Source organism: Vulpes lagopus, chromosome 11 (genome assembly GCF_018345385.1).
Source record: "Vulpes lagopus strain Blue_001 chromosome 11, ASM1834538v1, whole genome shotgun sequence".
In the NCBI taxonomy this organism is placed as follows: Eukaryota; Metazoa; Chordata; class Mammalia; order Carnivora; family Canidae; genus Vulpes; species Vulpes lagopus.
This window is the reverse complement of record NC_054834.1, coordinates 22,503,883-22,530,087: the sequence shown is the minus strand read 5'-3', so window position 1 is coordinate 22,530,087 and position 26,205 is coordinate 22,503,883. Positions and strand designations below refer to the sequence as shown.

Below are 26,205 nucleotides of genomic sequence, written 5' to 3'. Positions count from 1 at the left end.
AAAACTGGCAACATTTTAGTATGTAAAAATTTAAAAATGGCTAAATAATTTTTGTTTTGTTCAGACAATGGAATATTATATTGCTGTTTTCAAGAACAGAAGCAAATATATTAATAAGTAGCACCAAGTGTGGTCTATCATAAAGTTAAATGGAAGTCGTAGGAAAAATTGCATATATACCAAATGAATATGTAACTCCCACTGCACAGATGATTGATGGAGTAAATGAGTATTGTATGATGTCAGCTCTATTAAAATAGAAAATTGGAAAATTGGAATAAAAAATAGAATTAAAAATAGGAAAGCAGATTAGAATAAAATATAATAGGTCACAGATTTATGTCATTGTTTTTTCATCTTTCATTTTCTTGTTTTTTCATCTTTCATTTTCTTTTTTTTTTTTCAAGACACAATATGTTTTTATTGAGCCTTTTAGTTTACAACGTGAGGTAAAAGGAAAGTCATTTCACCTTAACTAATATTTTACACAGCTGTAGTAAAAATATCTCAAACTTTAGGGAATTATGATGGATTACACATATATTAAAAGTTGGGGATTGGGTAAACAATATCTGAGTTCTTGAATTTCCCAGTTGACTTTTCCCTTACAATAGTAACCAGCTCTAGTTACATAAGTTTCTTCAAGGCCATGTTTTATCATTGCTAATGTCTTTGTATCTGAAGCATTGCTATTTCAATCAATATCCCCTAATTCCACTTCAAAAATGAGTTTTGCATTTGGTGGAATTTTGGCGTCAGGCTGTCCTTTCTTTCCATAAGCCCATTCTGGTTCAATCTCTAGTCGAGCCTTTTCTCCTTTACTCATAGTTAAGAGTGCTTCATCCCATCCTCTGATAACTTTGCCTATTCCAACCTTAAAACTTAAAGGTTTGGCATTTTTCTTCTTCTTTGAACTGGTTTGAATATTATTTTTTTTTTTTATTATTTTTTTTATTTATTTATGATAGTCACAGAGAGAGAGAGAGAGAGAGGCAGAGACACAGGCAGAGGGAGAAGCAGGCTCCATGCACCGGGAGCCCGATGTGGGATTCGATCCTGGGTCTCCAGGATCGCGCCCTGGGCCAAAGGCAGGCGCCAAACCGCTGCGCCACCCAGGGATCCCTGGTTTGAATATTAGTATCAAAAACAGTCCCATCCTCTAGTTTTCCTGTATACCAGCAGTGAACAACATCTCACTTTCTGGGAAAGTTGGTTTTATCTCCTTTTTTAAGGACAGATTTTGTATATTTTGGTGGACCCTCATCCAGAGTCTCTTCATATTTGGTTTCTTTGAGTTTATCTTCATTAAGCTTTACATTTTTCACCTGCTCAGACACTTTGCTTATACTTTCAGTAACTTTGAAACACTTACTTTGAAAAAGATGGACGTTGGCTGTAACCAAATGGTCCTTGTTAGCTGTCTGGCCACATTTTTAATGTTTCCTAATAACTTATGTTCTGCAAGAAACAAATTTGAACTGTGGTCCTGTAGAAATTTGATAATGTCCTTCTTGGGTAGTTGTCGCTGTGCAGCTGCTCCACGGTCCAGGCCTGCTGTGGAAAGGCCGCCGCCATCTTCCCCCGCTGCCTCTGCTTTACTCTCATCTTTCATTTTCTATGTTTTCAATGATTCTTATTTTCTGCCTTTAAAATATCAAACAACATTTATGCTTTTTATTTAGTCTTCTGTCAGAATTGTTAATAAATTGAGAACCACCTTCAAACTTCTGAGAGCAAAGGAGTAGTAAAATAAGCGACCTTGATAACCCAAATGTTATATAAATTTCTGAATAGCAAAGAAAAAATGTATAAATGGCATTTTATACACACACACACACACACACACACACACACACACATATAGAAAGAGAATCTCCATGTTGTTGCTGTTATCTCTACCTCAGAAATGAAGATGAAAAATTGATTAATTTTTCAAAAGTCAAATAAATAGTATGTAGAAAAATGAAGATTTTACTTTGTCTTATCTATCTCAGTGCATTAGCCAGTTTGCTACAGTTCTCCTTGTATAACCCAGTTAAAATGTTAGTATCCTTGGATTTTCATCTGGAGAAGATGATAGTTTAAACTGGGCCACAAAAATACATGTATTTAATGTGGTCACTTCCTACAATGAGTTGTAAAATGCATTTAAATAAAATGGGATACTCCTTTCTAGATATAGGTATATAAATAATATAATTCCTTGGTGATAAAACATGGTATGTCAGGAATTTTTGGAAAATATCCCATATTAATCTCTTTAAATTATGTGTTCATAGAGATTATTCAAGTTTTTACATTTGAAAAGTAGCACATGGCCTTTGACTAACTCATCCCTATGTTACACAGAAGAAAACTGAACTTTAAACTTCCAGTTTTGTTTCTGAAATATTTAGCTTTAACTCATTTGTATGGATTTATAAGATAATCATAATGTATCAGCCCAAATCCAGTTGGGCTAAATGATATTAAAATACTTGGCTCCCCAATTTACGTGGCCTGCACAGAATAACTGCATTCCAGGTGCTTGTCACAGTATAATCTTGAATTAGCCTCGGGTCACATTTTTCTAAAGCTTGCTCAGAATAATTGTCCTGGAGGTTTGACTGAAGAATGTCATTCTGTTCATTCTTCTTGATTCTCTTAAGGGTACTCTAGAACTGAAGTAAAGCATCAGAAAGCCATTTACCTGGAGACTGTTATCTTGCCTGCCCTACCACCATCCCATTATATTTAACTCAGCATCTTGTGTTTGCTTTTGTTTAAGAAACTTCTGCTGAGGAGGCATATTATAATCTTGGTAGGTTATAGATGAAATTTGATGACAGATTTAAAGCAGACTGGCATTAGGTCTGCTTGCTTTTTTTTTTTATTTTAAATTTATTTTAGAGCATGTGTGAGAGAGATAAAGAGAGAGAGTAGGGGGAGGAGCAAAATGGAGGGTGAGGGAGGGGAGGGAGTCTCCAGCAGACTCTACACCCTGAGCACAGAGCCTGACACAGGGCTCAATCTCACAGCCCTGAGATCATGACCTGAGCTGAACTGACAGATGCTTAACCAACTGAGCCACATAAGCACCCCTAAATCTGCCTTTTAATATAATAGTAAGGACTGAAAAGTGGGTACATTAAAATAGGGTTTTATCTTAAATGAATACTTGAAATATGAAAAATTAAGAGAATCATTCTCTTCTGTGTCATTGAAGCTTTCCTCACTCAAATATAGTGTGATCTTTAAGGGAAAAAAAATCGGCTTGTTATTTTAGAATGAGCATATTTGGACTTAGAAAAATCCCCCATCTTGTTCATTATATGAGAGCATGTTCCTAATTTATTTTGGTGCATATTTAAAAATCTGTTTGAGAAGAAAGCTGTTACAAATCACATATGAATGAGGCCATCTGCTGAGGATGCATATAATAATCTTGGTAAGTTATGATGAAATTTGATGACAGGTTTAAAAACAAAGACAACCTATATATATATTTTTTTATTCTAGTGATTCTCTCAAAATTATTGTGAAGTTCTTATATTTTTTCTCATTCATCTTTCTTAAATATAATCATAATCTCAAATATGATATTGATTAATCTTATCAAAACAACATACTCTGAATTAAAATGTGTTAGTAACCATGATATAAAAATGTACATGAGAAATAAGGCACTGACTAAGCATTTATTTGATACTGTTTTTTTCTTAAAGGTATCAAAAAATGAACACTCTTTTCTAACTTTAATAGTCTTTATTCAGATATATAAAGATGTAAAAAAGTATACATGAGGATAGACAACGGTATTATTGTCCCTAATTTTTAAGCACATTGTTGAATGCAGACATTTTTAAATGACCATACTGGACATAACACAAGGTATATTTAGTGGCTAGAAAATATCAATTTTCTTCTGTTATCATTCTTACAATGAAGGACATTTTAATTTTTTTCCTATTCTGTAGATAATATTTTCAGCTCTTAGTAATATGTGCAGCTTTGGATTCATGTTGGTTTATTGCCACATGCACTGACAACTTTAATCCAATATTAACTGAAAATATTTTATGAGTTTGTGATAGACACTACAGAAAGCAAGCACAAAAAGACACAGCCTGCCCTGTTCAATATATCCCCTTGTTCTGCTATCATCATTCATAAGATGATACCGAAATATCAGTTGGACTCCCAGTTTGGCTAAAAAGGATTAAAATACATAGCTCCCCAACTAAGATGGGCTGTGCAGTGTGACTGCACTTCAGCTGTTGCTAATCTTGAATTAGCTTCAGATCAGATAAAGCTTTTCTAAAAAGGTTGGCCAAAATAAAGGTCACGGAGGTTTGCTTGCAGAATGTCCATTCTATTCATTCTTCTTGATTCTCTTAAATGTACCCTAGGACTGAAACAGCACCAGAAAGCCATCTACCTGAACACCATTATCTTGCCCGCCCTACCACCATGCCATTGTAATTGCTTTTCATGAACTGAACTTTGACACTCTCTGTCTTGTCAGCTTTTATTGAGGACATCTGAGGAGATGCGGTTATATATTGGGTTATTTGTGGCTCTCTGAGGATCCATTCTAGGCTCACGCTAACATTAGTTTGACCAAAGAGTTTTAGTCCGTTAAAACTCCAGATTTAAGAATGATTGGGTGTGAATAATAAATTATTGTAATAATTGCTCAACTTTATCAGTAGAAAGTATTTTCAGCTTTATATTTGATTTTATACAACATTCTCAGAATATTTCCATTTGACACACCTTGTCTACTCCAGGATATTCTTTGAATTAAAATATAATAAACGTTATTATTTAAAATAACACCTTTTCCAATAATTAGGATCCCTGATTGGTCTTAAAAGTATTAAGAAGCATGCATAGATCTCACCCCAGGCTTTTCCCAGGGATGAAGGGCCTGAAGTGTTATATCTAGATAGGAGAATAAAATAGGCTAAGTGTGGCTAAGTGAGCAGGAACCTTCGTTAACAGGCTGAAAGAACCAAAACCAAACCAAACCAGGAACAACAATAAAGCAAGCAGGTTTAAGGTAATATGAATGTAGGAGGATGGGGCCTAGTCACGCGCTGAATGGTGTGCTTTTGTTTTCAAGGTCACTGCAGTAATGACAGTGTTTCTGGAGTTAACCCTCAAGAGCTCTGTACGTAAGCTCTTGGCCACAATGATGATTTTATTTTCATTTCTTGTTTATTGCACACCTAATCTCATGACTTCTGTAACACACACCCCATATTTGAAATTGACATTACTATCAGAGAATTAAAGTTTATTTTGTAATAATTCAAGATAAGACTTGTTAATAAGAGATAGTGATTAAATGAGTAAAATAAATAGAATTCCTTAGAATCTTAATATTTGAAAAGGGCAATATAAAATTAAGTAGTCCTCAGAAAGAAAAAGGAAATTTTCACACTAGAAAACCAACCTTTGATGTGGCCTGATGTAATGTTACCATTTTGATCAATTTCTTCACAAAACTAAATTTTTTTATATTTGTTATAGCCATAATTAATATATCACAATTATAGATATTGAGAGATCATTAAAACAACACAACAGTTTTTTCATATATCTAAATCCTGAGAATACCAGATGGAATTGAAATTGGCTTACTCTCAAGGTGTCAGTTTTTCTGATTTTATTTTATATTAACTGCCAAAATATATTCACGTTTGAAAGTAGTCTATTTAGGATCATAACATCCTTCAGTTGTTTTTCCAATGAGTCCTGTGAGATTACCTTGACTTTAAATGCAAATCTAAAAGAACACATCACCCAAAAGCATTTGGAAAATGATTCCTCTGAAATAAGGATTGATTGTATCTTTAGAATACTGCTTCCTCCATTTTGCTTTTTTGCCCAAGACCTTATTCACACCTACAATGTGATGCTCCATTTCATTAACTTTAGTTGTTTTAGATGATTATAAAATATATACATATGTAAATATATTTACTTAAAAATTTTGGCAAAGTGCACTAAAATATAATTTTTCCTTAGACCTGTAGTATTTATTGTAAGGTCTTATTATGTACTATTAAGCGAAATGTTAACATATGTAACATATTCCTTTTCCCAAATTCCTAATTTCTAGGAAATCAAAGAGAATCAAGTAAAATGTGTAGTAATAATTTGAATAAGCTAATCATGAGCTGGAATATTGCTATTATGAAATATATTTAATCAGTACAGTGAGAAGGAATACATAGAGATATCTTTTTTAAAAAAATCCTATGCTATTGTTGATTGTTATAGAAAGGTAGTTTTAAAAATTAGGTCAAATGCTAATTACATTAGAGAGTGGGAAAGAGAGTGGGAATAAACCAACAAATCAAAGAGTAGTTTTAACATTGCCTTCAAAGTTGATTGTATAAAATGAGTATCTAAAACATGATAAACAAATAATATTTTCTTTAAAAAGTCAGGAGATTCCCTGAGCCTGATGTGAACAAAGAATAATTGTGAATAATGTCATTTAGAGTCATGTTTTAAAAATAACAGTAAAAGTAATACAAAAACACCTTAAGTGTATAGACTGCTGTACAAATTATCAAGTAACTTTTACTTCACTTTTTTCCACAGTGAATCAAGAAATAAGGTAGAGTAGCTGTGATTATGATTATCCTAATTTTACAAGAAGAAAATGAAAATACAGATGGATTAGATTTTAAAAGCCTCCTAAGGATGCTGAGTGGCTCAGTGGTTGAGCATCTGCCTTGGACTCAGGGTGTGATCCTGGAGTCCTGGGATCGAGTCCCACATTGGGCTCCCTACATGGAGCATGCTTCTCCCTCTGCCTGTGTCTCTGCCTCTCTCTGTGTGGGTCATGAATAAATAGATAAAATCTTAAAAAGAAAAGAAAAGAAAAGCCTCCTAAATAATAAAATTTCACCTTGAATTTTATTATTTCATTAATAATTCTTATTTAGCATCTGCTATGTGTGACTATATATGGCATTGGAAAGGCATAGAGAGTAATTGTGGATCCTTGTAACATGTAGCCAGTACGTATTGAAAAATTCTATTTTAAATGCATGGATTGTATCAGAATATCAGTGATATTAAAACATGAGCAAAATATGTGTCCTAATTTATGAGAAGCTATATATTGGGTAGTATACCTTTTATAAACACATGTCTCAATACTAAATAGCCAGTCCACTTTAATAGTTATATACATATACAATATTTATATAACTATACAATATCATCACAATGTGTATTTATATTTATATATTCTTTTTAGTGTCTGCAACGAATGAACTTTATTTTCTGTAATCCTCTATCTTCATATATCTTCTGTCCCTCAGAAAACAAATAACCAATAGCTTTCCAAAAATGTAATGCCAGACACAGAAATTACCTTTATAACATTAAAAATACAAAAAGCCTTGGGCATCTGGGTGGCTCAGTGGTTGAGCGTCTGCCTTTGGCTCAGGTTGTGATCCTGAGGTCCTGGGATCGAGTCCTGTATGGGGCTCCCCCACAGGAAGCCTGCCTCTCCCTCTGCCTTTGTCTCTGCCTCTCTCTGTGTCTCTTATGAATACATAAATAAAACCTTAAAAAAATACAAAAAGCCTGTAATATATCTTCCAGAATGGCCAGTGGCATTATGCTGTATAGCATTGGACAGATTGAGGCCCAGGGGGTGGCCCCTGTGCAGCCACCCTGCCAGGACCCGCCCACCTCCCCCCAGGGTTCTTCTGATAGGTAACTGTGTCCCAAGTCAGATTCAGCTGCCCCGAATATACAGGAAGTGTAATATGTCCCAGTTAAACTAAATATCCAATTTATATTTTTGCTTTCCCTTAAAAAACTCAAGGAAGCTTTAATACCTTATGTTTGAAATATTTCTTTAGCCTGGTTCACAAAGTAAAGGGAATATTCTGGGACACATACAGGATGGGTATAAGATAATTTATGGAAGTGTGAGACAGCAGAGTCCCAATTATTGAGCGTCTGCTATGTTGCAGTCATTACTCCCTTTCTGTACACATTTCCTTTCTGGTTATATTAAATTCACTGTTAAACTTACCCCTCGCTTGAGCGTCTGGCTAGACTACCTCACCATCCAGCCCAGTTGTCCCTTCCTCAGGAAGCCCTTATTGGACCCTCTCTACAAGTTGCCTCTTCACTGTGTTTCTAGAGCACTTTCTGCTGCCTTTTAGTATAAGGATACTCAGACTATGTTTTCTTTCTTTCTTCTAGACTTTGGGCTCACTGTAATAAGCAATGATGTGTCTCATCTCTTTTTTAATAGAGGGCACCCAATACAATACTCGTGAGAATATTGGGAATGAAAAATTAATTGAATGAAGGGTTTGAGTGTGACGTCTCAGTAGCTTCTTCAGAAATGCAAATTTTTACGGTAATTTCAATGGCTGCATCAGTATCCAAGCATGTAGAACGGTCTCATTGTTGATTTACATCCTAACTAATTTTTCCATTTTAAAAAATACGGAAGAAGAAAGGGAAGAAAAATTGAGCCTCATTCTGCAGTAACTAGTTCACATTGTCTAACCATTTAATGCTCTCTCTATATGGAAAAAATTATACCCACAAAGAAATATCTACTTCAAAATCTGATGTCTTTCAAAGCAATATTCTAACACGGAACTTGAATTTCATTCTAAGGTTTCACTTCATTTATGTTTTTAAGTACTTATTTATATTCATCACATAAAGATGAAGCAATGTAATAAACATAACTCCATGTTTTTACGTATAGTTATGTATTTAATCACAGGTAAAATAATTGTTTATAGTCAGTTATGCAGGACCCTTGGGAAAAATCTAAACAAGTTTTTGCAAAGATGAGTCGGACAAAGCAAATGATTAAGAAGGAAATCTATAAATAGAGTACAATTGGTTCAATTGTAAAAAGAGACTTGTCTGCCAATCTTTTAGAACTGCGTTATTTAACCTCAGTGCGGTATTTGGCAGTATTGCCTTTCATTTCCTTGAAATTCTCATCTTTTTCACTTGAATTTACTAAAAACTGCTGGTTTTCCTCCCACTTTCTTGAATGATCCTGTTTGCTTTTCTGGTTTCCCTTCTTGTTTTGGTGGAGCTATTTTCCAAGAATCTGGTCCCTGTTATCTTCTTTTGCATGTCATGTCTAGGAAATCCCACCTCTAATTCTGACGTAAGTACCATTTCTCTTCTTTGAAATCTAAATCTATGAGCTGTGGCCTCATCTGAGATCTGCCACTTACTGCTAGCTTTAGATAATGATCGTGATGTGACTCAGCTTCTGTTCTTCTGTGTGCTCCTCTGTACAGTGAACCTGTTTGTAGAAATTCTCTCCTCTGATTGTCATGAGTTGTAAATGAGACAAGTATATTCACTGGCTCCCAGAACCTGTCCCTCCTCTATTTTTAAATCTTTAAATTCCTTGTAAGTTAGGACAGTCTTTTCTGGGCAATGTCAATTCCCTCCTTCCATTTCTTCTCTAGCCGCCCTACTCATCTCTGCAAGCTTGTAACCTCTGCAGTGTACTGTCATTGCTTCAGGGTAAGCTTGTCCTCTTCAGATGCAAGTAGCCTCGGGAGGAAGTTATATGCTAAATGGAAATCAGCTATCTGTTAAAAATGAGAATTCTCTTTGATAGTTCTATTTTTCAGCCAGGCACACTATACACACCTAAAGGCTCAGAAAGCTGTGGGTTTTTTGTTTTGTTTTGATTTGGTTTTTTGTTTTAGGATACATTTCTTTATCTGATTCTTTCTGAGATGACAGATTCACTGTCATACCATTTTCCTTTTTTTAAAAAATATTTTATTTATTTAATCATGAGAGACACACACACACACACACAGAGAGGCAGAGACACAGGCAGAGGGAGAAGCAGGCTCCACACAGGGAGCCCAATGTGGGACTCGATCCCAGGACCCCAGGATCATTTCCTGGGCCAAAGGCAGGCGCTACACCACTGAGCCACCTGGGTGGCCCATCATACCATTTTCTGACTTAATAATCATTTGCCTCGGCCAAGCATGTCAGACAGTGAAGATCCAGCTGCTTCCCCGGGTTGCCGAGCTGCGTGTCCTGTGCTCAGAGGCCTTCAGGACACCACAGGTTCCTGGAGATAGCACTCCCACAGCCATCTGGACAGCAATAAGGGCAGTTGCGAAAACTAAGCCTTCCATGTGTTTCTGACAAGACCTCTCCTTTTCTCTCTTCCTCTCCCCTCACTCCTGATCCATCCTTGGTGTCGTATTCTCACTGTCTAGGAAGCACTGAGCAGATCTGAGGGGAGGGAGAGCGTGATAACAAGGGTCGACTGGGGTGTCCTGGGCTCCTTGAAGTGACTAGTATACATAGACTGCCCTAAGTTCTGGGATCATCTCCAGGGATTGTTCAAGTTGATGGTAGTTGGAAGGCTGTTGGGATCTGGTTATTAGGATCCATCAGTCAATATCTCTTGTTCTTTAGCCAGAAATCAATTTGAACTTTATTCAAAATCTGGTTTATGTGTCCATTAGACTGGAGTGTCCATTAGACTGGAGTGTAGTCCTAAAATTACTAGTTTTTTCATTGGAATGAATGAATAGGATAATGGTAATGTTTTTGCTGCCTAATGCTTATTAATATTTCTGCCAACTGGGGTTCCTATATTATCCAGTCTCCCAGTCTCAGCTCCTCTTCACTACCATCCCATCCTTACTGGCTCAAAAACCAGAGACAACAACACATGTGCAAGTTAAACCTACTTGAAATATCTATTCTTCCCTGGATTCTGTGAGAAACTAATGAGTCTTCAGACTTTCGAGGGCTACACCTACCTATTTGCTGACAGCAATACAATATAGAGCTGGAGATTGAGCTCTGAATGTCTTGAATGTATAATATATATTATTGGCATATTGTCGAGTACCAGATAGTGAAGGAAATGAATAATATTTTATTTATGGAATTAAATAAACTACTTTAACTACTTCAGTCCTCCCTGTTCTCTTGCAGCAGACATTCTGATTTATGTTTGCATTATTGTACTTAGAATATTTCCCCAATAGTGGTGTCATTAAATAAAATATGTAAACAAATAAACAATAAAAAATGCATCAACAATAAAAATTGCATTCCTAAAAAAATCTTTCAGGGCATGGGACACCTGGGTGGCTCAGCGATTTAGTGCCAGGGCATGGCTCCCTGCATGGAGCCTGCTTCTTCTTCTGCCTGTGTCTCTGCCTCTCTCTCTGTGTCTCTCATGAATAAATAAATAAATAAAATCTTTAAAAAAAATCTTTCAGGGCATCAGAATATTCAAGATAATGTTTGATGATAGTTGCATATTGTTCAAAAATTTTTCATGAACAGGTAGCCTATAAAAAAGAAACATGTATATTTATATATGTATCTATATATATTTTTTTAATTTTTTTAAATTTTTATTTATTTATGATAATCACACAGAGAGAGAGAGAGGCAGAGACACAGGCAGAGGGAGAAGCAGGCTCCAAGCACCAGAAGCCCGACGTGGGACTCGATCCCGGATCTCCAGGATCGCGCCCTGGGCCAAAGGCAGGCGCTAAACCGCTGTGCCACCCAGGGATCCCTGTATCTATATATTTTTAAATGCAGATGGGGTTCAGGTTCAGTATATGAGACTTAGGTCCTGAGGTCTATGGTTGGCTGCCAGAAAAAGAACAGCTTGAAGAAATGACCAGCTTTAAAACAGATGCCTGTAGTCATACCCTAACTGAGAAACCAAGTCCTTCTTGAATGTGTATTTAAATTTGAATTTTTTCCTATCTCTACTAGTTTCAGCCTAGACTCTATAATAGATCATTATCTTCCTTGTATGACCATATATAAATCGCATATGAATATATAATTAATGTAAAGATAGTCCTTACTTCTCTTGAATTCCATTTAAGTGTACTTTTTTTTGCCATATAACTTAAGATCTAAGATAGACTATTAAAATTACTTTGCATACATACCAGCATTAATGGATAAAAGTGTAAAACATCATGACCTCTTGATAACAAGTTGACTCACCCTGACTCTCTCACTTAGGCTTTAATTAAAGAAACAGAACTAGTAGGAAGCATTGAATCTATATAATAAGGGACTTGTTTTAAGGATTCGACCTTATGCAATTGTGGGAGCTGGGTAAGTGACTGCTGATGGCTTACTAGAGCTTGGAGAGTAGAAGGCAGGCAGAGGAAGGGAAGATGAATTTAAAATAGAGAGCAGGGATAAAGCTAGAACACATGAGGACAGACCAGAACCTCTGTGTTCTCATTGTCTCCATCCTAAATGCTTAAGGAAGAAGCTGAAGAAATCCAGAGGAAATAGAGCTGCAGGCCTGCCTGCTGTCCCAAGCTAAGCAGTAAGCGACATGTGTGAGCTACAGTGGTACCTGGTGACCCTAGTCCAGCTGTCTGAGCATGCAAAAAGCACTGTAGCTGCTGCTTTGCTTTTGCCCTCCTTATCTTACACAAAATGTCTCTGGTGCTGCATGATAATGGAAAACACTTAGGGAAGGGGATTTTTGGAAATATAGTTCATCTTGGACAACTTTATACCTTGCAGAATCAACAACTGATTCTTCCCTGCAAAAAAAGTTTCCAGTACTGCACCGTGCCCTGCTGCATTGTAGAAGGGCTTACCACCTGCCCAGTTTTTCCAACCACCTTGCATCCATTCTCCATCATCTAATCAGTCTGGTGCAACCCCCACCTTCTTACATTTCAGGCTCCCTAGTCTGTGAAAACCTCTGTCTTAATATATCCACAGTGATGCCAAAATTTAAAAGTTGGGACTACTTTTTATTTATCCTGTAAAATGTTCTACAGATTTTACTCAATGTGCCTTAGATAATCTATCTTTCAAATGCAATAGCTTTGTAATCTTAAAATTCCTCTGTGATGAAGTGTTTAAAATCTTCAAATTAATTATAATTTAATTACTCATTGCCTGTAGTGCTGACTAGTGATGATGTTAGGCTGAAAAGGTATTTTTTACTCTGATGTAATAATTAACATATACAAAATAGATATACACTTCTTGTAATAGGGATATAAGAAACAAGTCTGTAAGAGCAGAGGTATGAGAACTGATTATTAACAAAATGAACTTACTATCCATATTTTTAAAATTGTTGATTATTTTTTTATACTAGACTCATATAAATAACTCCGCCTAGAATGTAGTACCCTAGAACAATTAATCACAAATAAAAATGCTATGAATCAAAGATAAGCCTTCTCCTTAAGCCTTCTGTTTTCGCTAGAGCTGAGTTAGCGAAAGTCAACACAGTTATTGGGGATGATTACTCGTAAGTTTTTATCATTGGTTACTAGTGAGAAAACAGCTGTGTCTTTGGAGTTGTCCTTTATATACACTGGTGGGAGATCACTTACCCTAATGTCTGTGACTGAACCCAAGTCAGACAGATTTGTTAATCAAAGAATAGTCTTAGTGAGCTCACTCTTCTTGCTGACCTCTATACAAAGAAAGAAGGTGGGGGATGGTTAGGAAGGAAGGAAACAAGGAAGGAAGACATTATAGGAAATGAGCCCTAAGTAGTTCTTACATAGAAATAAATATACATATTTGCATAAATATATGTATGTCTTTCCAAAAGGAAACAGCCTGTGATTTTCTTCAAGTTCTGTCAAAAATGTGTTAAAGGAATAATTAAGAGGTATTTTAATTAATGCATGTGTGTATTTATATATTACTTATTTAAGGGTATTTAAAACATCGAACCCTCAGAGATCACTTTCCTACTTTAGAAAAATACATATGAATTATGATGAGAAAGTGACTAAAAAAATGATCCTGGTTTAGTCAAAGAAAAATGGACAGAAAAAGAATGTCAACTGAAAGTATGCAGTTCTAATCTAAATATACTTTTAATCCCTGGCATAATATACATGACTTTAGTTGGCATATTGCTATTTATGGAGATATCTTTTAATATGGTTTACATTATATATAAACTTATACTAAGCACTTCAAATCAGTGAAACAGAGACTTTGTGTGGGTGTGAGGGTGTGGGGTCTTAGAGAAATAAGCATCCACATAAAAGAAGAGATGAGGAGATCCCTGGGTGGCTCAACGGTTTAGCGCCTACCTTGGGCCCAGGACGTGATCCTGGAGACCCGGGATAGAGTCCCACGTCAAGCTCCTTGCATGGAGCCTGCTCCTCCCTCTGCCTGTGTCTCTGCCCCCCTCTCTCTCTCTCTCATAAATAAATAAATAAAATCTTAAAAAGAAGAAGAAGGAGGAGGAGGAGGAGGAGGAGGAGGAGAAGGAGAAAGAAGAAGGGGAGAAGGAGAAGAGATGAGTAGAGACATGACCATGGATCAATTTCAACCCAGGCAGAGCAATCGCAGTACAAGTTCCTAACAGCATCCAGTATTCTGTTAGGTTTCATTATTGATTCCTACCCTTAATGTTCAGCAATTACATTGGAAATTAATATTTAAATAGCCCATTTGTTTTGTCTTAGTTTTCATGTGTGTATTTATGTTCTAATATATCCTGATAGGATTCTTGTATCTACATAGAAGATAAATGAGGAATAGCCCCAGTCATTCATTTATACATTTTGGATACAGGTTTTTCTTGTTTCATTGATTGTAAAGGGAACAAAAGTACTAAGGAAGCTATACACTCTAGTAAAAAACAGTGTAATAAGAAGAGTAGCTGATGCACATCTCATTCATTTTTAGGAGGGACAGAATAAGAATAGAAATACCACAAATACATCACTGCATGTACTTGTAAAGTGCAGCCTCATGAATGATCACAGATTTCTAATATCCTGATTTTGTAGTCTAGCAACTGCTTGTATAATCTGCAAAAAAGACTGCACCAACTGCGAGTTCAATCTTTTTCCCTTTTACAGATAACAAAAGGAAATTAATTTAGAAATTTAAACAAAAAAATCTGATTTTCAGAATGTCCACTTGAATTATAGAACTCTTTGGGCCCACGGCACCGTGGCTCTGTCAGTTGAGTGTCTGCCTTCACCTCAGGTCCTGATCCCAGGGTCCTGGGATCGAGCCATGCAGATCCCCGCATTGCATAAGCCTTCTCTTCCTTTGCCACTACCCCCACCCCACTCTTGTGCTCTATTTCACTATCTCTCTTTCTCTCTCAAATAAAATTTTTAGAGCATCTCTTTAAAATATATATATATTTATTTATTTATTCATGAGAAACACAGAGAAAGAGGCAGAGACATAGGCAGAGGGAGAAGCAGGCTCCCTGTGGTGAGCCTGATATGGGACTTGATCCCAGGACCCCGAGATCGTGATCTGAGCTGAAGACAGATGCTCAACCACTGAGCCACCCAGGCGTCCCTAGAGTATCTCTTAAAAAAAAAAAAAAAAGAGTATATGGACCTTAGGTAAACAGAACACCTTAATCTGAGACTTTGGTGAGACTAATACTAATGACAAGTTGCAGTAATAACTTGCTCCCCAACTTGGGGGTTTGTCAATGTGTAAATAGTGATTTCTAAACAGATTATCAGTGTAATTATTTTTTGCTCAAAAAATAACACCTTGAGTGATAAGAAGATAAATAGACAAACAGGAACCTCTGTAAAATTTTTATTGTCAACTCAGAAACCTAATAGTAGGCTGGAAACTCCAACATATTCAAGCATCAATTCCTTTGATTGCTTGGTTTTCCTTTACAGAATTTTGAGTAGGGGGCATGTCATCTCTGCTTACATATTCTTACTGATGGAGACTGTGAGCTTCCAAATTAGGCTGGTTGGTCTTTTAATGAAAATTCATGCCAACATGTGGTGAAGATTTCTCAGACACAGATATGAATGCTCATGCAGGCTTCGCAAGCCATCATTTCTCTACCATTTTAAGTCTAACGGCCAACTTTGAACCTGCTGCAGGTCTTATTAGCATGCTTCTGAAATGACACTCAGAAAAATAAGTAGGCAGGCCTGAAGTTCTGAGATTTTCCTTAATGGTATTGTTGCTATAGTTACAACTGAAATGTTACATAAAGCAAATTGCTTACTGATGGAAAAATGCTGAGTAGCACAGCAGCATCCCTCTTCTGGGTTTTTATTGCCTTCATTTCCTACTTTCCTCTTAAGATTAATGGATTTGTGGAGCATTGCTTTGAACAAGCCCTGATGATTTGATGTTAAAATAAACATATCCTATTAACATGTACCAACTGACAATTGAATACATTCTAGTGTGTTGTGATCAACATGGAGTTATTTTTTATATACACTCTTTGTTTATCAGATTTTCCCTACTTGGGGATGACTTTGATGTCCCTGGTTATTAATGTTGAAGCCCAAAAAGGCAATTGGTCTCATAGAGTCTTCTGAATTTGTTTGATACGTTTGATAATAACATAGGTAAAAAACTTTCATTATGTTTTACATGATTGGGATATTTATAGAATACTGAAAATAAAACATATTTTAAAAACATAGTGAAACCAATGGAAATAGTCTGAAAGCATCCATAATGATGACCTGTATGTTAAAAAAAAAAAACAAAACCATAAGTGTTTGTATTTTTCAGTGTGTTTTCTCGTATTTTCATAGATTGCTATTGAACTAGAAGCATTATGAGTATTTAATGGTGTGGCTGTTGAGGAGCTTAAGAGGGGACATAATATTTTTTTGGACTTTGAAATGTAATACTTCTTAATGAAATCCCTGAATACAGTGATACAGAAATACTTGGGATTATTTTTGTTAAAGAATGCAAAAAAATTGTGAACTACAGATTTTTACATCTTATGTGGTTGTAGAGTATTTCCTAAATTGCCCCTTGTGAAGCCAATTTTTCTAGTAATTGTGTTTGTATTTAATGATGATATAATGATGATAATCTATATTGTCCAAAATGAACTCTCTTGAAAATTCATTTTTACTTTTACTCACTGTTAAAATTGGATCAGTTTTGCATTTCTCATTTCTACTTTTGAGTTTTACCCTAGCCTCTGCCTTTTCTTACCCACTATCTTAATAAAATTTAAATTCACATATTTAAAGAAATAGAAAAAATTTGGTGTTACTGTATGTTCCTCCTCTTTTTACTTCCATATTGATGTTATAACTTCCTCTGCTTATTGAATTTATTGGCATTCAAATTTTGGTTCTAGGGCTGCAGAAAGAAGAGACACACATATGAGACTTCCAATTCAGCATTTCTAATTGGTGAAAAAAGGTTTTTTTGTGTGATTTCTAAAATATTAAATTCCTTAGGTTCTAAATAAATTCATCAGACAATACTGTTAAAACAGTTACATCCTTTCCATTTTCCTTGCACACGTATATCTTTCTACTGCATATTTTAACCTGTATCTTATTCCTTTTACTTGAATGTCAGATCCCTGATGGAATAAGCCTTACATATATACTTGCCCAGTGGTATATGTACCCCATAGATATAAACAGAATAACTATATACAGAGTAGATACATAAGTGAATTATGCTGTCATCGTTATTTGACATGTTAGTAAAGTGAGTTTCCAAATTAATTTTGGTGACAACTAGTCAAAGCTTAAGTCAAAAGAATTAGGCTTGTCTTAATAATCTTATTTCAGATGCAAATCAGGCATGCAACTGAGAGACCAAGTATAAAAATAATCAGGTTTAACCGCATATGAATGGAAACTTTAGGAAAACAGAAGTTTGATCTAGCCAGTGAGGCTCTGGGGGTAAGATCCTTTTTCTTTTAGACTGACATTATTGCCTTCCCTTTCTGTGCAGACCATAGTAGTGTGGGTTATCACTGCTTGTAGGTTTATCAAACATTATTTTAAACTGGGAAAATGAAGTGCTTTATGTGACACTATGGATTAAATAGATTATACCTTTTATCCCCTTACCTAAATTTCAAATCCATGAAAATAATAAGTATAGTACCTTGAAATAGTCACTTTGTTTATTTTCTTAAAACATTTTCTTTCTTTTTGTATATTTTTTTATTGGAGTTCGATTTGCCAGTAAAACATCTTCATTTTAACAAGAGTTGTGTACCATTGTATACTATATGTAGCAACAGATAACTTTGTGAGCATAATTTGTTTCAAAAACTCAGATCAAAGGATCACACTATTGATAAAGATTTGCAATGTAATGATATGTTTATTCCTGGTATATTAAAAACTTCCTAACTTACTTACATTAGGACGTGGCCTGACAGGAATGCTTAACACACACCTGCACTGGGTTTTTAGAATCCATGTGACAAAACAGCAATGATGCAGCTATTTGTGTCAGCTTTTGTTTTTTTTAAAAAAATCAGGTTCTGAATGAAAATATCTTCAGATGTGGCTCAGCTGACTAATGGTTTTTAAAACCACAGCACAGATAAAAATTGATTTTCTGTAGGCATAATGGAAGTGCCTCCTCCAGGGACTATCCAGCACAAGGGCTGGAATGAGCTTTACGTATTTGACATAAGGGGTCAAATCAGTTTCTTTCCTAAGACCACCCCCCCCCCTTTTTTTTTAAGATTTGGTTTGGGCAGCCCAGGTGGCTCAGCGGTTTAGCGCCTCTGCCTCCTTCAGCCTGATCTGGAGACCCGGGATCGAATCCCACATCGGGCTCTCTGCATGGGGCCTGCTTCTCCCTCTGCCTGTGTCTCTGCCTCTCTCTGTGTGTCTCTCATGAATAAATGAAATCTTTAAGAAAAATAAATAAATATTTTGTTTATTTGAGAGAGAGAGAGAGAGAAAAGGCATGAGTAGGGGGAGGGGAAGAGAGAGAGAGAGGGAAAACAGGCTCCCCTGCTGAGCAGGGAGCCCCAACTCTGGGCTCACTCCCTGGGCGCCAGGATCATGACCGCCCAGGTGCCCCTCCTGAGACTTTTATATCCAGTTCTTACATGAAGGAGCTACAACACACTTTAGAATTGTTTAGACCTGAAATTAATAAGAAAATTAGTATTGGTTGGTCATACACACAAAAAAGCAAATGAACCCATGATGCATACTGATGTTTTATAGAGAGCATTTTACGAAACTTAAATTATGGACTTTTGTCTTTACTATTCAGATAAATATATAAGAATTATAATGGCTTACAGATTGCAAAACAGTCATTACTAGTCAGCAACATTTTTTTATATTTGAAAAAATTAGAAGCTGAAGAAATGAAACTTAGATCCTTAATAATATTCTAGAAGAGTAAGTGATCTTAAGTCCTGTAACTAGAGAGCTTGAAACTGAACTCAGAAAACAGTGTACCACGTGAATCCTCTTTGTATGCCCTTCCAACTGTGGGCTTTACAGAGTAGGTATTTGTTAAATTTAACAATTAAAAGTTTCACATATAGCCTTTAGTCTTACATTAAAATAGTTATAAGGTAAGAAAAAGCAAACATGTCTCAGTAAGGGAAGAATCCTGCAATCTTATCAGTCTAACATAATCAGTCTCCCATGCCATCATTTGTACGTGAGAGTAGTTTTCAGAATTTAGCTTGCAAAAGAATCAACCAAGAATTAGCCAGTTTATGACCTCCTTCTCCTTCCCCAGGATCCTACTAAAACAGTGCTAGGAGTACCTAGGAATTTGCATGTTTGATGACCACCTCAGTCCATTGGTACAGGTGGCCCATGGATTACACCAAGGACCAGAAGTATCAGGAGCTGTTTTAGTCAGCAATTCAAGAAACTCTGGGGGGAGATACCAAACAATTTGATCCCATGATTCCATCTTGCTCAATTGCAGAAGAAATGTGAATGAGTATTAAGAATTAAATTATCTTTCAGTCCTAAAGCAGATAGAGGATTAGGCACAAATGATTCTTGAAAACTTTTCATGTACATTGTAAAGTTCTACTCTAGTAGATAGAGCTACATTTGACCCACATCAAGAGATAGGAGATTATACCCTGAATCCTAACAGAACTTTTGGTTAATTGCAGTTAAAAGAACATGACCTTAGAGGATCCCTGGGTGGCTCAGCGGTTTAGCGCCTGCCTTTGGCCCAGGGCATGATCCTGGAGTCCCGGGATCGCATCCCAATTGGGCTCCCGGCATGGAACCTGCTTCTCCCTCCTCCTGTGTCTCTGCCTCTCTCTCTCTCTCTCTCTCTCTCTCTCATGAATAAATTTAAATCTTTTAAAAAATGACCATAAAATTTAATAATTTTATGTAAATATATGAAATACCAATTTTGAAGCCACCAAGCTAAAAAATATTCCATTTGGAACAAATGCAGATTTTTCACCAAAAAAAGAGTGACTATTCCCCTGGCTCTGTCTCCACCCCCTGACCTCCGCTCCCAGCTCCATCTTTAATGCTTTTTTTTTTTTTTCTAATTCCTTGTGGTGAGGAGAGTGAATTGCCAATCTTTAGGGATTCCTCGTAAGTTTAGATTATACCTAAGTCCTTTTGCAGTCTTCCTCAGAAGTCACAATTTCATTGATTTGGGAAACAGTAACCTACCTTCTGCCTACACAGAAAAAGCAACTAGAAATCACCAGATGTTAACCTTATTATGTGGACCAAAACAGATACATTATGATATAGTTAATCCATTCATTGCTATTTTATTTGCAGATTCAAGAATGGCTTTGTTTAAATTGCCAAACCCAGAGAGCACTATCAGGACAGCTTGGCGACATGGGCAAGATGCCACTTACACCCTCAGGACCAAAAGCCACTCCTATGCCTGTCCCTCCAGAACAACCATCTCCCAAAACAGCAATGCCTACCCAAGTAAAAATGAAAAAGAAGGAACAAGAAGTCAAAATGGAAGCTGAGCAAATCATTCCAGAAAAAGTGCAAGAAATACTGTCAGTTGAAAAGATTGTCCCAAAGGCAACCACAGATCAGAAACAAGAGGGTAAACTAGAGAAAGACAAAACTTCAGCCCCTCAAGAAAAAAAACCACCCCCTGAAGACAAAAAGCCACTCCCAGAAGAAAAAAAACCACCTCTTGAAGAAAAAAAGCCAGCCTCCGAAGACAAAAAGTTACCCCCAGCAACAAAACCATCAGCTCTAGAGGAGGAACAGAAACAAGACTTAGTTAAAACTCAAGTACCAACTGCTGAAGGAAAGCCTGTGGGCAGAGTGGCTCCACAGGTGGTAGAGGAGGAGCAACCCCAGACCCAGACCGAGATGGAAGATAAACTCCCTGGTTCACCCCCAGGTTTGCCCAAGGAAGATGATGAGGTGACTCAAAAAGTAAAAGAACAGCCCCAGGCAGCACGCACGGCGAAGCCACATCAGGTGGAACGTGGGAGAGAAAAAACAGTAAGTCACGGTTTCCTTCTCTTTGCACAGTCTTAAGTATAATGAAATTGGCTAATTTTTACCTAAGGACACAGGGTGCTTCATGGTGATTATGTAAGGGAAAGCCTTCGATTAAAGGCACTTTCAGACAAATGTGACGCTTGCCGAAATGAACAGCTTTGGCTTTTGGACAGCTGAATCTAACTTAAATAAAGCAGAGATATCAAATTTATTTTCCCAGTTTTTATGTGTCTCTGATAATTTATCGGAATTCTGTAGGGCAATAAGAAGAACTTATAATTTTAAGTTTCTTCTGGTCTCTGCTATGAACATAAAATCAGTATCCACCTTTAATATAAGATAATATGTGTCTTTATTTAAGTTTCTGTTCACCTAGACACTTGGTTAAGCAAGTCAAATTTCTTTTCACTTGAAAGCCATTTAAGGTGTCATAAGCCATGAAATAATTAAATAAGTGTGACTGCAAAAAAAAAAAAAAAAAGGTGTGTCTAAAATTCAGGACAAAAGTCATTTTTACAAAAGTTAATTTTAGTGTTTAACATGATTTTAATATACTATACTTTATTTGGGGTTTGTTTACTGTGTTTAATACTGAAGATTATTTATAATTCAGACATAATCTGGAATAATATGTGTTCTCTTTCTTTAGTGGCAACTTTTGAGAGTATCCATCTTAACCTCTATCTGCATATGGAATAATGTCATTTTTAGAAGAACTCTGATTGTTTTAGAGCTACACGAGATCTTACATAATATCTGGTTGAATAATTTTAATTCCCAGATAGCAGCAATGACTTGAAGGAAAAAGAAATGATTTAATAATATTAAATTTTAATATTAGAACTCTAATTAGAATATGTAGCCCATCCTGACTCTGATTTAGTTGTTTTTTCTTTTGTTGTTGTTGTTGTTTACACTTTTAACAACATGGTTACTAACGCATCTTTGATGTATCACTCATTAAATTAATCCTGGTTTTACTTCATTGTATAAATGCATAGATCAGAGTCAGAGCAGATTCCTGTATATTCGTCTATCTAATGACTGGATCTAGTACCACCACTACCCCCACCCCCCCACCCCACCCCCATTGCTTCTCTTAACTATTTTGCAGTCCTGATGCCTTTTCCTGGTTCTCCGGTTCTCTGTGAAACAGCCCTGGGCTTTCATGACCCTTCCCTTTCTGTTCTCTTTCTCTCTTTCTGATCATGCTGTATGTGTTCTCCTTGGACTCCCTGTATTGCTTTCTTTCCTAATTTATGATGAAGTGTCCTTTGTGTTTTGCTACAGTTTTTGTTTTTGTTTTGAGTTTTGTTGTCTTCTTAGGGGAACCACATGAGCAATTCGTAAATCTACCAGTGCACCTTCTGGCCCTCTTTTGAGTATCAGATCTGTGTTCTCAAATATGCAGTGTGTGCTCCGCTTCAAAGCCTCACCATAAACTGGAACTCATTATGTCTGAATCTTACCTACTCTCTATAGAAGCAGTTTCTGCTTCTGACTTTCTGTTTCTGGTAATGGCACTATCATTCATCTGTCTCTAGTCTCCCAGTCACTACCACTCTGAGCAATCTGATTTCTTCTCACCAGCCTGCCCTTTGCCCTCCGCATCCAGTTTATTTCACTCCTGTCTGTTGACTCCTATTCCTGAGGACTCCTCCTAATTATGGCCTTTATGACCTTTCACTCATAATTTGAATAATTTAATTACTGGTCACTGTGCCTGCTCTGTCTCCCTTCTCCCATATATGTGGCTATCAGATTTTTTTTTTTTTTGCTTGTGTGTGACAGTTTTACGTATTCAATGACCAAATATATTCAAGAACATATTTTTTTCAATTTTTAATAAAAATAACATTTTTATTATAAAAGAGTATTCCTTTTTAAAATTTACTTAAATTCAATTAGCCAACATATAATACATTATTAGTTTCAGACATAGGGTTCGACAATTCATCAGTTGCATAGAACACCCAGTGCTCATCACATCACGTGCCCTCCTTAATGATGCCCATCACTCACTTACCTCATTCACCTACCCGCCTCCCCTCCAGCGACCCTCAGTTTGTTTCCAATAGGTAAGGGAATTATTTTCAAAAGTTCACATAATTTAACTCTGTCACTCAGATATTGCTAATGGTCTCCGTTGCTTATTGAAGAATCTTAACAAGAATCTAAATATTGTTAATGTACTTTTAATTTTATTTTACACCTTTATCACTTTCTTTTTATCATGTCCTTTAATCACTACTTTTTCTTTTATTTTATGACCACAGTATGTATATACTTACTTCTTAATTAATGTATTGATTTACTAACATATTATTAACAATATAAAACATTTAAAAAAACATAAGTCAGTGAAATAAGTTAAAACTATTGTTTTTATTTTATTTAATAGATATATTTGATCACATTAAAATATGATTACTAATAGTATTTTAGAGAGAGCATTCATTGTGTGTCAATATTTTAAAAATCTTGGTCTGAAATTTTATGATAGAGTTATCTGAAATTCTGCTTCTAAGTTAAGCTTATTTTGGTATTTTGATGTCTAGTTTTAATGACTATCCATAACAAGAAAGATAACCCACAAGGATATATCAGAATTAGAAGGAATGGATCAGAGTTTGTACTTGCCAGCTCTTGCTACTCATTCTCTAAGTTTGAAATTGAAGATAAATTTTGTTAATTGTGGAGATTCCACAAATAAATATCTATCTTCCTTGATACCAGTAATCTGTTCTTGCTGTCAGAAAATGTGGTATTTAAATACATATGTGTAATGTCATACAAACAAATTGCTTTAAAACCCACTGGAGTTCTTCATCTGGAGGGCTTAGAAACAGATTAAAATATTCTCTTTAAAATTTGTTAAAGAAGCAGAGATGACAGCTTTTAAAAATGACATATGCCATTTTATACAGCCTAATCACATAAAATTTCCAAATATCTGTATTCAGAGGGCTGTTTTCACATCATAATTCTCTAAAAGAACAGCTAGTGTTCATTTTTTGCTAAATCATAAGCATATTGCTGATAACCCGGGTTTACTTTCTCCCATCTACTTTTTCCACCCATCATCCCATTTACTTTATACTATCTGGTTAGTGATAACCACTTGTCATGACCAAAAATTTAAACAATTTTGGCATTCTTCTGCTTCTGTCAAAAAAGAATCAAATCTTCATATTCTAGAAGTTTTAAAATTTATTTCCCATTACATAATCAGTAAATTTCTGTGGTTAAAATAAATTCAGTTATTATCTATCTCAATACAAAACATTAAAGATATTCTTCAAAATGTAAAGGTCTCAACCGAATTCAAAATATATCATATCTGTAAAATCCTGAGTCCAATTCTGGCGTACTTGTCACAGATGCAGTAAATGAATTTCACATGTACTGGTCTCTCTGTAAAATTACCCTTTTAAAAAGAATAATTCCAACCAAAAAAAAGCCACTCTTCAATGGCTAATATACATTTTTTTCATTAAGACGAATATATATATATATATATATATATATATATATAGCCGTATATATGGTGTATATATATATATCTTAAACAAATCATTCTATATTGAGTCTTACTCCATTCATTGGTACATTTTTCCTTAGTAGCTTACAGCAGTACTTTAAGTATTACTAAAACAGAAGTACTATTTTAAGCTAAACATATTAGAAATATCTACACTTTGATTCTGTTATTACTAACACTTTTGCCTCTCACTTTGGTCTGATAACTTCTCCCAAATCTTCCGTTTTTATTTATTCTTTCCAACAAAATTTGCTGACAAAGAAATACAGTTTGACTTGTCACTATATCATTTCATACATATTACTTCATCCATTTTTCCATGGTGGATGAATCAAATTTTTCCAAATGATGTGTGCCTTTTTTGGTCTTTTAGTATTAAATTAAAAGATCAAAAGAAGATTCCCAGTTGTTTATTATTCAATTTATTGAAAGTTGGTAAAGTACTGGAATATTTATATGCAGAAAATTTTGGAAGTTTGTGATGATGTCATAATGTCACTTGCTATGGTGCCAAAGCATGTTGTGTTCAGGCAAGGTTTTACTATTAGCATCAAAGCTAATGTCAATACAGATGTCAAATATGGTTCCTTGATAATGGCAGACATTTTTGGCTACCTGTGTCTGATCCGATTCAACTTGGTCATCATTGCCTTTATCTTGTAATATTGGTGATGAAAAGCTTGTAATGATATGAGGAGTGTCCGCTTCTTTAGTAATGTGTTTGTCATGTGTTTGTGTATTTCTTATTATATTTATGATGTGATTTTTGTTTTGTAAGAATCTTTCATCTACCACTTACCTGTTGTAGGAAAACTGGTGTAATTACTAGTAGGTAATAAAAACCAGAGAGCTGCCTAACTGAATAAGAAGCCTCAGTATAAAGGTGGGCAAATAAAGTGACTACCTCACTATACCTTCTCCTTAGAGTGTAACTCACAGTTTTCTCTCGGGCTTCCTCACAGAACAAGTGACCAACTCACAGAAGAAGTAAAAGAATATTAGCATCAATCCATTTATTAAATATTAGGAACATGTAATTTTGGATTAAAAATATAATAAATATCTTAAAATGTATTTCATGTAACCCGTTAGATCACTTTACAAACTTGCCCAAGCTTTTGCACCCCACGGCTGAGACTCCTGTATAAATAACTTACTTTGGCTTTCTCAGCCTTGTGGAATATGACTCCCATATAACTAGCAAGCAACCCCTAATTTTTCCCACAAGTGAGCTATAGAACCAGCCAAATATGCCTTTGTGAAATTCCTGAAGGCAGATTGTCCTTTTTCCTCTCTATACCTACACTCTGTACGTTGATGCTATACTCTTCCAACCTGATTAGAAACTCCCACCTCGACCTCTAGGCCACTTTTCTCCCTAGTGGCTGTCACTTCTGCTGCTGAAGTCCCTGTATTGACTCGTTTTAAATTTGATTT

The 26,205-nt window shown here is 35.7% G+C and overlaps 1 protein-coding gene and 1 pseudogene across 9 annotated transcripts in view; one reads left to right on the top strand and one right to left on the bottom strand.

The window, feature by feature from the left end:
• PCLO (piccolo presynaptic cytomatrix protein) overlaps positions 1 to 26,205 on the top strand; it is a 432,028-nt gene that overhangs the window by 173,951 nt on the left and 231,872 nt on the right. For all 9 annotated transcript variants that reach the window (XR_005982658.1, XM_041722030.1, XM_041722032.1 and 6 more), the window contains exon 4: positions 20,532 to 21,227. Coding sequence is in view for 8 of the 9 variants with exons in the window: in XM_041722030.1 (XP_041577964.1) it covers positions 20,532 to 21,227 (696 nt within the window). In the remaining variant the exon portion in view is untranslated. The remainder of the gene's footprint in view (positions 1 to 20,531; positions 21,228 to 26,205) is intronic.
• On the bottom strand, positions 695 to 1,575 carry LOC121471361 (annotated as a pseudogene).